At 36.7% G+C, this 15,138-nt stretch overlaps 1 protein-coding gene across 1 annotated transcript in view; it reads right to left on the reverse strand.

Annotated features, from left to right (window-relative positions):
- The window catches only part of LOC104073310 (wings apart-like protein homolog), a gene marked incomplete at its 5' end in the record, with an annotated part of 28,023 nt that extends 13,472 nt beyond the window's left edge, over nt 1-14,551 (reverse strand). Inside the window, 2 exons of the mRNA XM_009573026.1 lie at nt 7,028-7,146; nt 13,502-14,551. Of these exons, the coding sequence (XP_009571321.1) occupies nt 7,028-7,146; nt 13,502-14,551 (1,169 nt within the window). The remainder of the gene's footprint in view (nt 1-7,027; nt 7,147-13,501) is intronic.
- Between the last annotated feature and the right edge of the window lie 587 nt (nt 14,552-15,138).

Genomic DNA, 15,138 nt, shown 5'->3' on the forward strand with positions numbered 1-15,138 from the left:
GGGGGGGGGAAATCCCTAAATGGTAAGCACTAGGAAGCCAGTATTAAATAAATGTGCTTACTGAAGAATCTGGTTTTGCAAAGGTTAAGTGAAATAATCATATCAATACGAAGCTTTGGTTTTTAACAAATCAACTATTTAAGGAACAGATTTATTCTTACCTTTTATCTTTTATCTTTTTTTAAAATTCATTTTTATTTCAGCAATATAAAAGTTGCTTAAGATACACACACTGTTCATAATTGGTTAGCACTTAGAACAGCTCATCTCTTGTGCATCATTCCAACAAATAGTTTTTGGACAAAAAACGCTTCAGTTCAGGACTGGGCAGACCATCTGCCAGAAGCACCAGCCAGTAAATGAAAGGAACGTACCGCAGAAGCAGCAACATTGCTGTCACCGGTTGTCAGATCTGACCACCACCATTTGTCAAACTGCTGACGAAACAGACTGCTGGCTTAGCGCTAAACCGATACAAGCCAGAGATTTCACAGAATATTTTGATTGTCAAAATTCAGCTCGATTCCTCAACAGAGTCAAAATAGCAAATGTCAACTAATAATCTTTCCTCTAAAAAAAAAAAAAGGCAATTTTGACATGCTAAATTGGGATGCAAATAGCAGCTCAATGTGTGTAGTATCAGCACTTTAACATCACTGAAAAACTGCTTTGTTATAACTGTTCACCCTTTTGGTAGGATACTCTTTTCCTAAAGGTTATGCAAGATGAAGACAAGCAGTTCTTTTTGAAATTAGTTCTGACCAGTCTACTCTGATCCTACCATTAAATGTATGTAAAAGGCTATGACTGATATAGCAAAACTTTAGAATTACGCTTCCACTGCTGCTTTTCCAAGACTATTTACTTAAAATAAGCTACGGAAAATAATTAATCAAAACCACCTGAGGTTGTGCACTTAACACAGATTAATCTTCACATACATTAAAGCTAAAAATCTTTAAAAATTTAATTTGGGGAAATGCAGATTCACTTGCAGGCAAGCAAAAATAAATGTTACTTGCAGGATGTCTTTGATAAACATCTACTGTAAAGTATAATTCAAGCTAAGTGGAAAACTACACATCACAGCACAGCCTAGTTTCTTTCCCTTCCCACACACACGTCATTGTCGTATTAGCTGAGTAAGATTACTCAGTCAAACCAAGAGCCATGCATGGTTCCATACTTCAATTTCAAAACACTTTCAAAGATCAGGTGCAAGTATTTCATCTTGGACTTCATACAAACTTAAGACACAGCATTTGTTTCAAGCTGGTATTTATAGCTTCTTCCAGTCAGCATGAAGCATCAGTGGAAAAAGCTCACATCAACCTGCAAAAGATCTCACAGGTTGTACCCTTGAACTTGTATTACAGCAAATCCTATTAGGAACAACAGGATCACACGGAAGCTTTATTTTCAAGGACTGACAGTTTCTCACAGTGCCTAAAATTTATAACAGAGATACGGCAACTCAATGAAAACAACCTACTCATGAAAAAAAAAAAAACTGCCTACAGGACAAGAAAGATGCAATTAAATAATGCAAAAAAAATTAAATAATGAACTATGGACTAGTTGCAGATCAAACTGAAGTCACACAAAAGAAAAAAAAATTTTTTTTTTCCTGGTTCAGCAATTGGTAACTGGAAATTAGTGCTCTTTAACACATTCTTCCAACTGATCTGTCCAAAAAAACACACTTCGAAATCTTGCACACATTTCTGTACCTTGTTGGCCACAAAACACAGCAGTTATTCGTAAAACTTGAATAAAACATGAAAAGCAATAAACAGTTACAGGGTTACGACTGGATCAAGTTTTTATCTTGGATACAGAGTTCAGAAGCAGCCTGTTGGCTAAGCCATGTCTGAATTCAGCAATTATTTCATTCATGTATTCAACACTACTGTCATGACTAACTCTATTAATGCCACTTGATCAAAGTAATGCATGTAATCCTGCTAACGCTGGCTGTGTTTAGTGAGCATTTCTCAGTTGCAATGTTGACTTAACCAGGTTAAGACAACTTAATCTCTCTTCTTCTGTTCCCTCAACTGAGTGGATGCAATTGTTTACAGTCTCCCACTGAACCAGACTGAGATTTATGTTAAATGTTTCCTTTTAGTGGGTTATTTTTTAAACACAGACAGGTTCCTCAATTTAGTTCAATACACAACCTTGGGAAACTGAAGGACCAAGGGAACAGGAGTGAGCAGGTGGAGCAAAAGGAGAGCAAAGGCAGCTTCAAATACTTCTGTCAGTATTTTTTGTCTTTTTCAGGCAAAACCTTACAGTAGGCTGGGTTTTGTTGGGCTTTTTGAGGGTTTTTTTGTCGTGTTTTTTTAATGCATAACACAAGATCTCAGCTTTTCCTGACAAACACATTCCACACTAGTGGATTAACTTTGAAGCAATGCCACCGTTAAAAACAAGGAAAGTGCTTTGCACGGGAAACTCTGTGGTCCAGTACTTGAGTGAGTGGCCCAAAGGAAACACTATGATAATCAACTTAGTGGCAAAAGGGTTTTTCCATACCTTTTCCTGTACAACCCAATGCGTGCACAATGGAGGGGGGAAGCACACTGATATAATGTTCTTCTTCCCATTCACTGTGCACGTGTGGGGAAATGTATAGAGAGTCGCAAAATTACCAGACAAAATTACCAGGTTTTCTAGAGCTAAGACCTCAACAAGCAAGTTCAGAGAAGTTTCTCCAGGCATAGCAAGACAGAAGAGTAAGAAAAAATATTTAAGCTAGTTTAAATTTGTTTATAAATATTCAATTCTCATTGCAAAAGTGAGTAGTTAAGGGAAATACATAAATTTTAACTGAAGTCAGAAGTCATTAAGCAACAGACTAGCATTCAGGTTAGTTTTTAGTTTGAACAACAGTCCGTGAATCACCAATGTAGACTGTCCATGCGATGAGTACTTTCTTCCTCATGTTACCAATCATAAAAGGTGTATGTTTTACCCTCTCAAGAAAATGTCAGTCTTTTATAGGTGCTAAATTGCATTCTGCCAATACTAGCATGGAAGCTTTATGAAATATACTCAGTGCAAAAAATATCAACATCTAAGAAATCAATTCCAAAAGATTCATTTCTAAAGTTCCCCTATTCTAAGGCACAGAAAAAAAATTATCCTGATATAGCACTCATCTAATACCTTGACATTTCATGCTACTTTGAGAAAACACACCATGAAATTGCTTTTGGGTATGTCTACTCGAAAGAGTCAGTGCTTTTTTCTGTTATATCTCCTTTGTCCCACTTCATGCGACACAGTAAGTCTTCCCATATGTCTTAGCAGCACTGAAGAGCACTAACAGAAGGATTATAGTCTTCCCCCTTCTCCCTGGCCCCTCAAGCTGAAAGGCTCCCATACCTTTTAATTATGATTCGCAACTCTATTTACATTCTTACCTTGGAATATACAAAGGTAATCAGTATTCACCTTGTATAGGCTGGCTTCCTATGGCCACAGGCAGAACTAGGATCAGCATAGAGTTGCAGGTCACTCTTTATCATACGTTTCCAGTCTAAGAGCAGAGGGCCATCCCAGAAAATTTGCAGTTCAGAGGATTTGGTGGTCCTTAATGACATGCTGGACAACAGAAATGCTGAACTGACAGTATAGCTCTGGCACAAAACACCAGGCAGAGTCATCAACTTCTAGGACTGATCAATCAAAAGATTAAGTTTGGGGATAAACTAGTTCTCTTTATTTCACATTTCTAAGTTTTTTTTTTCCTCCAGGTTCCTATTTAGAGACACACATCGTTTGCATAAGACCACCGGGCACTGTTCCAGAGTATTCCTACAAAAACTGATTCTCCTCTTTTGTTGACTCTAGCCCAAATCTGTGGTGAGAGGGGCAGGAGCAAGAAACCTGAGGAAAGAATTTTTATGGTTCCTATTTTCAAGCCTTTAGTCTGAGTAGATTTGGACCACAGCAACAAAAAAGTTCTTGTATACCCTACTGGTTTTTGTCCGGTAATTGAGAATCAGTTTCACCTGTAGAAGGGGAACTAAGCTCAAAGGGACCAGCAGGTGGGCATATCACAACTCCACAGAGTTCCCAAACTTACACGCTAGAGCACGAGTCACTGAACCAGTTGAATTAAAATTGTAAACAGCTGCAAACAAACTTTTGCAGATGTTACTCATGTATGCTTCACACCCATAATTTGCAAGTCAAGTAATGCCAATATTTATGTACTGTAAGTACATAATTATGTTGCTATGGAACATAATATTCCCCCTGTAACTCAGGCTCAGGATTTAATTCACTTTAAAGCAGAATTCTGGTTGAGACTTCACATACCTATCATAATGTACACGCTACTGCAACTTTTGTGCTCATTATTATGTGTGTGAATAGTCAGTGATTTCAGTGAAACTCCTTACATTAAAAGCAGTTTTTAGAAACACTTATTCAATAAGTCAATAATGTCTGTAATCTTTTATTACACACATGCTCAAAGTTTCAAGAACTGGACTTTAACATTAGAGTACAATGGTCAGGTTTCAAAAGCACAAACATGGGTGAGAGTCCTGCTGACTACAAACTGGAAAAAACACTTCAGCTTTCTGGATCTACTGAAGTTTAACAATACCACCTGTTGCTTCCTGAGTAACAGAGCTGTTTACTTTTCAGCTCAGTGTGATGCAAAGTGCCATACCGCTAATATCACCACCTAGCAGAAAATAATTAATACTGTATCTGCCAGTTTCTACAAGGGGAAGGGGGAAAAAAAAAAAAAAAGAAAGAAAAAAAAAAAGAGGGTGATGAAACAATGGAGAAGTCCCAGAGATTTTTTTTTTTTTAAAAGATCATTTAGTTACAGTCCAGTTAATACTTTTAGTTCATTTTTTTCATTCCCAGAATGAAAATTCCCTTAAGATGCAACTGAGATTAAGAGTCTATATCTATAGTTTAGGAAGATAATTATAGCGTCTCTAATTACCATCAGAACAAGCTTTACAAGCTTTTTTAGTAACTCCATGTAACAGCCGTATGATTAGAGAACATTAAAGTTTAAAATCTGAATCGCAATTACAGCAATTTCTACTTCTAGGTCCATTATATCACTATAGGGTTAAAAAAGCTGTTTAATTCTCACCTTTCCCACTTGAATTAAGTTTACTCCCAACCGAGAATTTTCTGGAGTTGAAACCATTTTCTCCCACATAGTATGATATTGCTGTAAGGTTTTTTCCCCCACATAATTTCATGATATATACATTCAAAATTAATTAAAACAGTTTTCATATAATCCCTCAAGTATTTAAAGTATAAAAATTAAACAAGAAACACATAAAATGCTATTATAGAATGGTATTTGAAGTATATAAATATTTAAACATTAAAAAAAATTCCATATTTAACAGAACACCCATTTTATACTGCTAAAAAATACAGCAAAAAAGGTACAGTTAAATTTACATTCCCTGTACTTCTGTTTCTCAGTCTATTGTAACTTGTTCACTGATAGGAAGCTGATTTTTTAAAAATTATTATTTAATCAGCAGAAGCTGAGGAACTCTCATCTTCAAGAAATACTATTTCAGTTCTGGAAAGACCCTCCACACTTATCGGTAGTCTGTCTTCAAACCCTGGAGGCAAGAGTTAGCAGCTAAGAGTATTAGCTTAGTTGTCCAAAGTCACAAAGCAACAAGCAGCGATACTTCTTTTCAAAAGGGCATTACAACTGACAGTACTTATTGGTCACATGTCCTCCCAAATGAAAATATTCCCTTGCATGTTTTGAGAAATAAAACAAATTTGTCCATTTGTCCTCCTCCCACAAATCCGCATTTTTAAATGGAAAATGATTATATATCAACACAACTGGGGAGATAATAAATCTCCTGGTTCTGCAAGACCAAAAACCCTTAAAAAATTACTTCAAGTGAAACTAGCATATAACACAAGTGATTAGCTACCTTTATGAGAAATTTTAGAGTGTGATTTAATTATTAGAATTCTTTAGGAAAAATAACAAGAAAAATAATTTTTAAAAAGGCTCTTAGAACTGTTAGTGTTGAACACATTCTGAACACATATAAAAGAGTTTCTATTACAACATACAACTGCCAGGTCTTGCAAAACTTACTGGAACTCAAAGGGAAAGTAGAAATACAAGCGCATTTCCCTCTCCAGTTCCCTCTTTCTGTTATTACACCAGGTCTGGATTGCAACGATGGTGAAACAGCTACTCTCTTCACCAGACAACGTGAATACGATATGCAAAACGCATAGGAAAAGGCCTTAAGCATTAGAAATGGGTATCCTGGTCAATCAAGTAATAAAAACTTCATTTAATGGAGATTACATGGATCCCACTATTGCAAACTTTCACCTAATAGCTAAACACAATTTTTGCTGTATGCATATTTTTAAAAGCCTCAAAATACTGAGTAACTTATAATAACAGGTAAGATAAACCACACCTAGCATCAACAAAATGAATAAGCTCCATTCACAGTATGAAAGGGCAAATTCATGCTGAATACTACATAGTTTGGGTATACGGGGGGTGGGACCAGGGGTTACTTTTCTTTTTTTAACTAAAACAAAATCTCAGCTTTCCACATGCTATAAAGGCACTTGTCCGTATAAAGACTATACCAATGCCAAATTTGAAGCTTTCAGAAAGGTTCAATCCTATAATATGATAGATATTTCTTAGGAGAGCGAAGGAAGGGGGGGGGAGGGGAACCCCACAGCATTTAATGGTGCTTTGCTTTAAGAATCATCTAGAATGGAATGCATCTAGGTGGCGCATTACCATTGTGCAACCCCAGACTTGTACCTGAAAAGTGAAATTCCCAGTAATTGGCACAAAAATTTTGCACTTGAAGGTTTTATTTTTCCAGATACAATCTTAAAAGCCAACAAATTATCGCAAGCGCAGATACAAACTGGGACAAAAGCGCTGTTACATATATAAGAAGAAACATCAATACCGAAGAGTTAATTAAAATAAGAACTTTGTCTTGGTCTCAGTACTATTACTCACCCGCTTTGGCCCACTAAAAATCTTCCTGGTGTTTTCCTTAGATTTATCACCTTGTTTATTTGTGGATTTCTTATTGCCTTCAGGCACACCAGATGCATCCTCTGAAAACTCTAGAAGATCTGTAAAACATAAATATAGACATGAAAGCTGTTGAACTGCTAGAGCATTTCTTGCATCTGACATTTCCACATGTATAGCTTCTGAAATTATATAATAAACAATCAATCTTCATCAGAAAAATCAGCTTTAAAGCCAAACACAGTTCTGAATGGAGCTCAGGTTTAGTGACTGGACTGTCATAATACATAGAAGATACATCACAAGGTATACGGTTACAATTATTATAGCACCTCTTGCCCATTGTGTAAGCTTCAAGTTATTATTTCTCATTTTATACTCCTGTGAATCCTAGGTTACCTTTTATATGTGCTTACTTACGGCTTACTGCTACAACTGTGAGCAGCAGATGAATTAAACAGTAGTTGGGGTTCTTCAAAAGTGTTAGATAAAGAGATTTAGAAGAAGAATACTTCCCACTACAATTACAGGACCGAAGAACAGATCCTACTTCACTTCTCATGAAGGCATACTGTTTATATTTCCTTATTCTGCTATAAACAGTATTAAAAGAATGTGGTCATCAGCTCAAAAAGGAGTCAGCTAGAAGGAACCGCTGAAATGGCCTTTCAATGTATTCAATACTTGCCATACCAGTAGTTCTAGTACTCAGTTTTGGACTGTAAATCTGCAATTCATTGATCTAATTAAATTCTCGTCCTATCCTTTTTTTCCTTTAAACTTGTGTTGTATTTGAAGCATTATCCCTTAGAGACCAGCTTATGTTCTTTTACTTAGCACAAACCAGAAGTTACCATAAATTTCAAGACAGAAATAAAGACAGGCACAGAGAAGCACTGTTTCATCTGATAAACGGTTTAGAAAACCGATCTATTCCAGAGAAGCTGCCTCTATTTGAAAACCGCACCGCAAAAATACAAGCAGGTTGGATCAGTTACTCTAATCCCAAGTGCACTCACATCCAGTAAACAGGACGAGCCAAGCACCTAGATAAGGAGGCAACCAAAGGCAAATCAGGCAAGCAAATTTCTAATGGCACTTACAAGGACACAAAACTTCCCTAGTCTGGGGAATATAAGTATTCTCAAAATAAGGCTCAGAAGTTTCTTAAATTGCAGTAAATTTCAATAGGAATGGCAGCACCAGGGCAGGCAGGATGCCAACTGCAAGGCACCTACTGGAACCACCCTCTCGCATCCCAGCCCACTGGTCTTCAGTTTAGTTGTACAATGTCAGCACAAGAGCTTAAGAACACAACGTGAACAATCCCTCTGAAAATAACTGACTTTAAAAGATGTTTTGATAAAACTACTCTAACAGAGGAAAAATATTACAGACGAATTCTCATCAACTTAAATAAAGCAAAACTACTTCCAAATCTCTATAAAAGTCAACTTAGTCTTTTGCTGTAACTTACCAATTAAAAGGAGTCAAATCAAATTGCTGTGATACACATCCTTACAAATTCTGAAATACTTCTGAAGAAGCCGGGCCCTGAATGCAATTCCCAAAGAAAGTCAAACCAACAGAACTGGACCCTCCTATTGTAGATTAAAAGCTAAAAAGTAACTCACTTGACTACAGTAATTACAAACATGCAAGTCACTCTAGAAATGCAAGACATGTTTTCACCCACCAAATCAGCACAATAATTTGAGCCTTGTGCTAAGACTTGGAGCTGGTATTGTGGTTAATAATGATTAATTGTGCTCTATATCAACTAAGCCACAATTTAAAAATCATCTAAGTTTCTTTGTTTGAATTCTACTCTTATGTGATCCTGAACTATCCCATTTAAATTAGGCAATTTTAAATTCAAAGAAACTTCTTGATAAAAAAATTTCAACTCCTACTTACAATAGGATAATTTTGCATTTTTTGATGTTGCTAGCATATCAAACACTTTTATGATTAGTTTCATAAGACTATCTGGAATGCTTTTATTTGAGCAATGCTCTTTGGGGCCTTCTAGGTAACCTAAAAGCACTCTGCGTATATATCTTACCATGAGATTTTCAAATCTAAACTAAATAGGGCATAGGGGAGAAGTCTTTTGTTAACATGAACTAAGCCAGCCAAAGACACGAGTAGTTTGGTAAGTAGTGACATTAATGAAGCTTGTTTTCCACTGGCTCTCTCCTGTATAGATGTTTTTTTCCCCCCTCACAGAAAAGATGAGCATATTGACCTTTTTCTCAATATGGAAGCATGTAAGGCCTTTTCAAGGCATTTATCATCTTTGAGATAATTTGCTAAAATTGGAAAGATGTTCAAAGACTAACTAGAAGGCAACATTGCAGTAAATTTCCTGGGGAAAAACAACCCAGTTTTGTTTTAGTGCCTGAGGGTAATTCAGCAGAAGATTCTGAAGTCCAAACAGGACTCTGCCTTTGAGGACTTTGATGTACTCTTAACTGGCTAAAAATATTTACCCAATTAAGGTGATTCAGTTTTTGAGGAGATGCAAAGGAAGAAAGAAAAAAAAATAGGGCACGTTTGCTCACCAGAAATGAACTGAGTGCTAGATGCTGATATACAAAAGCTATTTTATTATCCAAACAGATTATAGGAATCTCATCTTGATCACTGAAAGGAAAATGAATGCATGACACAAAAGTTAAGTTGTATATCAGAACTGATTTACAAAGCAAAAGGCTAAGCTGCAATACTTACACTACAATAACAGGATAACTGCTACCATAACTTAAATCAACAATACTGTAGTTCATCATTACTATACTGCTTATAAGATGTATAGTGAAGGAGGTGGTGAACCAAATAAAAATAAGCATGTTAGAGAGGACAGATCTTCACACCTTCCTTTAGCGGTGCTCTGTCCTGTTCATGTCAATCTACATAGAGATATGGAAATGTTTAATTTTAGTCAGCTTTTTTTTTTAATGCCTGCTACTTTCTGTAATAATTTTATTGTCCTTGGCCAAAATGAAGTGTAGTAAAACAAGCATTAACATAGTCCTAGGTGTGCCAGTTAAACAGGTGGGAAATAAAGCATTCTGAGACTACAAGTTCAGAAATTAAATATATTAGAAATCTTAGTGACCACCACTGACAACCATGGCAGGATCTTTAGAAAAAGACAGAAACAAACTGATAGCACAGTTATTTCCAGAAGTATAACACCATCCCAAAGATAAAGGGATGATGAAGAGCAGGTTTGCTTTTCAAAACTGAAGCTTAAAGTTATTTTTGGTTAAGTCTTGCTCTTCCTTGTCATTAGTTCACATTTCTCTTAGATACAACTGCCCGTTGATAACATAGTCAAGTAATTAAGTCATTTTCCTCTGGTATTAAAAGCTTCTCTTTACTGAAGTCATCCTGTATTCTGGCTAGCGAAATGATACAGGTACTGTTTCAGATCTAGTCAAGTCTCATCAGTACTTTTAGCCCCTGGCATTCTGGCAGACTACAGCTGGGAGTCTCACGACTGAAAGGGGCTTTTGCTTCACTGGGCTGCTACACCAACTATGTGAGAGAATTTTAGATTGCAATGGCAACTTTAACTAGAACTCAAAGTTTCACCAAAAATCTCAGGCCCATTAAGTTATTAAGCACCTTCATTAAAAAGAAAAGCCTGTGAACAGCATCTAGTAATTTAAAAGCCGGAACATCTCATGGTTTGGGTTTTTATTTGTTTGGCTTTTGTTTGGGTTTTTTGGTGTTTTTTTAACCATTTCAGCAGGCAAGCCTATCGTACAAGTGAACAACAGAAAAGACACTTCAGTGAAAGACAGTAACTAAAATTGAATTTATCTACTTTGCATTTTTTCCTGCACTAACAACATTGTCCATCTAGTCTTCAGTGCTTCCTTAAATTTCATCTGCAGAAACATTTAAATATATATTATTAAACTTACCTTCCCTCAACTGTGAACTGCTGGACTGGAAAGAATAGTCTAGTTCAGTCAGAAAATCTTTGCATGATGTTTTATACTAAGATTCTAAAACATGTTTCATAAAAATAGGCCTAGGTTATGGTAAGTAACCAAACCAGTATTATGGCAAAAATTTTGTAAGACTAGAACAGAAAGCATCAAATCTCTTGAAACACTGACTATGCCATATAATATTCTTTACGCTCAGAACGTCAAAATCAGTCTTAGGAATTTCCGGGGCTGGAATTCAGAGAGGCAATCTGGCATCTCACCTGTCAACCTGGAACAGGAACACTGGATTTTTACCTGTGCATTTATTCATTAGTACAAAAAAGAACAGTACACGCAGAACTCAGGTAGCAATAGCACCTCTCAGTACTGTTTGTAACTTCAGGAAAAAGTTTTATTGCACAAGATGTTCTGAAAGCTTTTTCTAAGACTTGGTTTCAAAACTGGCATTTTTCATGGACACAGAAGTCACTTTTTTTCAGTATGTAAAGATGATACCTCACTACAATGTCACATATTTTACTGCAACTTCAGGCTTAGATCCAGAAGTCCTTGATAAATTCTCAGACTCAGCATCACAATATTTAAGGACCTTAATATGGCTGTTCTGAGTGATCGTGATGCTCAAAATTTTAAGGGCAGCATCAGACTCCCTATGTTTTATAATCTGTACTACAAGATTGAACTAGGGAGTGTGCTGCAACTTAGGGAAATAACTTCACATCACCCTTTCAATTTTCAGAAGAAAAAATGCAAGTCAAATCTCACCTGACTACAGTAGCACAAAACAGGAATCAAATGAGCAAAGGAGATGTGAAATAAAGGGGAAGTATCTCTCAGTGGAGGCACTGAGAGGTAGCTCTTACCCAACAAGTAGAGAAGTGTACTAAGAAACTAACAAAACACAAATTTACATCTACCTGTGCCATGGGAATCTCTTAGGAAAATATTTCAGAGAAATAATCCTGTGATACCTCGGAGTATAATGGCCTCCTTGGTAAATGCAGTGCTGAATGCAAACCATAGATATTTTGAGACTCCAGAGGACAGCAGCTGAAAGGATTACTTGATGGGTCAGCATCTCAGCTGCATTAACTGTATAAGCGATTTTTTTCCTTGGAATAAATAGTTGAACAAAGACTTGTCAGAGAAAGGGACTCAGAGGGAGTATTTCATAAGCGGCCCTGTAAGTTAAACCCATTTTCCAAAGAGGCTGGAATGCAAGTGTCTCATCATAATTAAATTTTATGAAAACAAATCGAGGGTTTTTTGTTTGAAAACACAATCTTCTCATATAACATCTGTACCAATTTGGCCCTTTTAGAATTTACAAAAAAAACCTAGCAGTTACATTTACCTTTGATTAAAAGGCCCACAGACAGTTCTGTTTTTAGAGACCGCTATAATTAGAACAGAGAAATGAATACTTTTTCCTATGAGATTTTATTTCTGGATTGTATTAGCAGAAGCTATTAGCTTCTCCAACAAGGCTAGACTTGAGTCCTCCCCTCTCCTCATCACAATGAAATACATCTTGCCAAAGTCTTAAAAATGTAACAACTTCAATGAATGGATAAAAACTTCTCATGCTTCATGCTCCAAAATGGAGGACCAAAAAGTTCCCTAGAACAGCGGCGGTGTTTTGAAACACTTATTCCAACATGCAAGATTCTTTGGCATTAGACTTTTTCAAAAAGAAAAAGCTAACAGAAACCTTTCACCAAAGTTATTCCTTTTCTTCTTCACCAACACACCTCAATCTTGATCAAAGTCATTACGCAGGACCCAACCGACCACCAAGCAAGTCTAATTTTTTCAAAGGCACTCAAACACCAGAACTTGCTCAGCAAATTCTGCAGGAACAGTTTTACTCATATGTGTGTGCACGTGCACACATACACACCCACGCACGTACCACCTATACAGAAGATGGAGGTATCTGAAAACTGGAAGCAAAAGCAGAAATACATCAATATGCATGCACACCCAAAGCCAGTCATCTGACTGGTACTCCATGAGTCCGCACAGCCTCTCCCTCAAACTGTGCATCCTCAGATAAGATGGAACTTGAGAAAGGTCCAAACTGTTTACAAACACGTTCAAAAGCACAAAAAGGAAAGAGATATTTCACATCTCCAAGAGCTACTTACATTTCTGCACTCAACTCTGTAATTCTGGTTGATGTGGAGCTTCTGTGGGAAGATATCTGCCTTCCAGGCATAGGTACTGTACGCTCAACACATCAAAAAGCTAAGAATCTTCTGTTCAAAAAGAAAAAACCTCTACCTCTGGCAAGAGATCAAGGAGTATAAAGCATACTTCAAGACAGCTATGAAACACCAGACACGACCACAGCAGAAATAAGCAAATTTAACTTTTAGATTTCCAAATCAGTAGTACTGTTCAAACTCCTAGGTATACCGCAAAAAGAACAAAATAAAAAGGTCAACTAAATTTAAATGTTTAATATGTGTTCCAGAAGAGTTCTGCTTACCTGCATTAGTACTGAGCTGGTTATCCTGGGAACAGTTTTCATTGCCATCAGAGGTTGACTGTAGCGAAGAAGATGGTGCAGTTCTACTTCGTTTTTTGTTAGCTTTCCTTTCCGCTAACTGCCACTCTTCATCTTCATCCTCGCTTTCGCTCAAGTCATCAAACCCAAAGTACTTGATTTTGTAATTGGAACTCCCAGAACTTCTAGAGGCGCCTTCATCTCCCCCTCCCTCATCTTGATCATCAAACCCAAAAAACTCTAATTTGACATCCTTTTTGGATTTAGTATTGCTTGGTCGAAACCTGGTTGTAGTTTTTGTAGTAGCAATGTCTGCTTTTTTTCTTAAGCGTCCAGCTTCTCCCAAGTCAGTAGGGGCTGCTGTGGTAAATTCATCAATTCGTTCCATGGTATCCTGTATAGTAACATTACAAACTGACAAGCAAGATGGATGTAGAACAGTGTAGTCTCTAGTCCGTCCAACTGTCCCTCTAAAACTGGTCCCACTACTTAAAGAAACTTTTCTTGCTGGGTTCAGACCATCATTATTTGACTCATTGTTTGCTTTGGATAAAGACTGACTAGTGCCATCCATTAGCTTGTCAAAATTTGTTGCCCCCTGCGGTTTTGCTTTGTTGGATCGACAATATGTCCTACAGTTGCTTGGCCTAGGAATAGTTTGCACAAGTTCTTCACTAATGGCTTCCTTTGGATTTTCAGTATCTTCTCTATCACACTCCTCATCCTTGCTCTTCATCTCTGAGAGATGTTCATTGTCAAAATCTAACATATACTCTCCAGTTCTGGTGTCTTCAGTTTCATCCTCCCATTCATACAAGTGAGTTCTTAATGGCCCCTTCGACTGAGATGTTTCTGATGGAGAGTCAGCTGTTTTTCCGATGTGGGAGTCCCAAGAATCAGGCAAGTCCTTGGCTTCAATGTTGTATCCAGAAGTGTCTGTAGTTTCAGCACTGGTTTTGTTACTGTCTTCAGCATTCTCATAGACGAAATGGCTGTTCTTCTCATTATCTTCATTCAAATTCTCTATTTTATCTACAAGAAAAGATAAATTTATTACTAAAAAGCATTATTAAAAAAAAAAATCACCTTTATGGGCAACTTTGAAGAGTCACAATATAACAGCAAATATTCAGTGTTCAACGACAAAAAACATTGACAAGGTCCTTACCCTCCTAGTTTATAGTTTTTAAGCCCTCCAGTTTAAAATTTTTGCTATAATAAAATCTTCTCACCCATTCTAGCAAAAATATACACTAACTTGAAATAAGTGTCACTTTGAAAACATGTGCATCATGAAAAAAAACAATAGTAAACCCTAAATACAACCACTTATTTATCTATACAACCTACACAAAAAAAAGAGAAAAAGCCTGCAGTGAAATTTTCAGCAAAGTCAGTCACCACTCAATGTTTCACACACAGTGGCTTACCGTGAATAATTACAAATAAAGAGCGATTATAAAGCATTTTCTAATTATATAGAAAAATATTTCCTTCCTGTACATACAAGTGTTGTATTTTATGTAAATGTACCCCCCAAAATCCTTGTTTATATCAATCTATTGCAATTACACTAGCGTTTCAAATGGAAGTTTTGCGATATAGACTTTAGTGTCTGA

This window comes from Fulmarus glacialis, unplaced genomic scaffold (assembly GCF_000690835.1).
Source record: "Fulmarus glacialis isolate BGI_N327 unplaced genomic scaffold, ASM69083v1 scaffold21832, whole genome shotgun sequence".
Taxonomy (NCBI): domain Eukaryota; kingdom Metazoa; phylum Chordata; class Aves; order Procellariiformes; family Procellariidae; genus Fulmarus; species Fulmarus glacialis.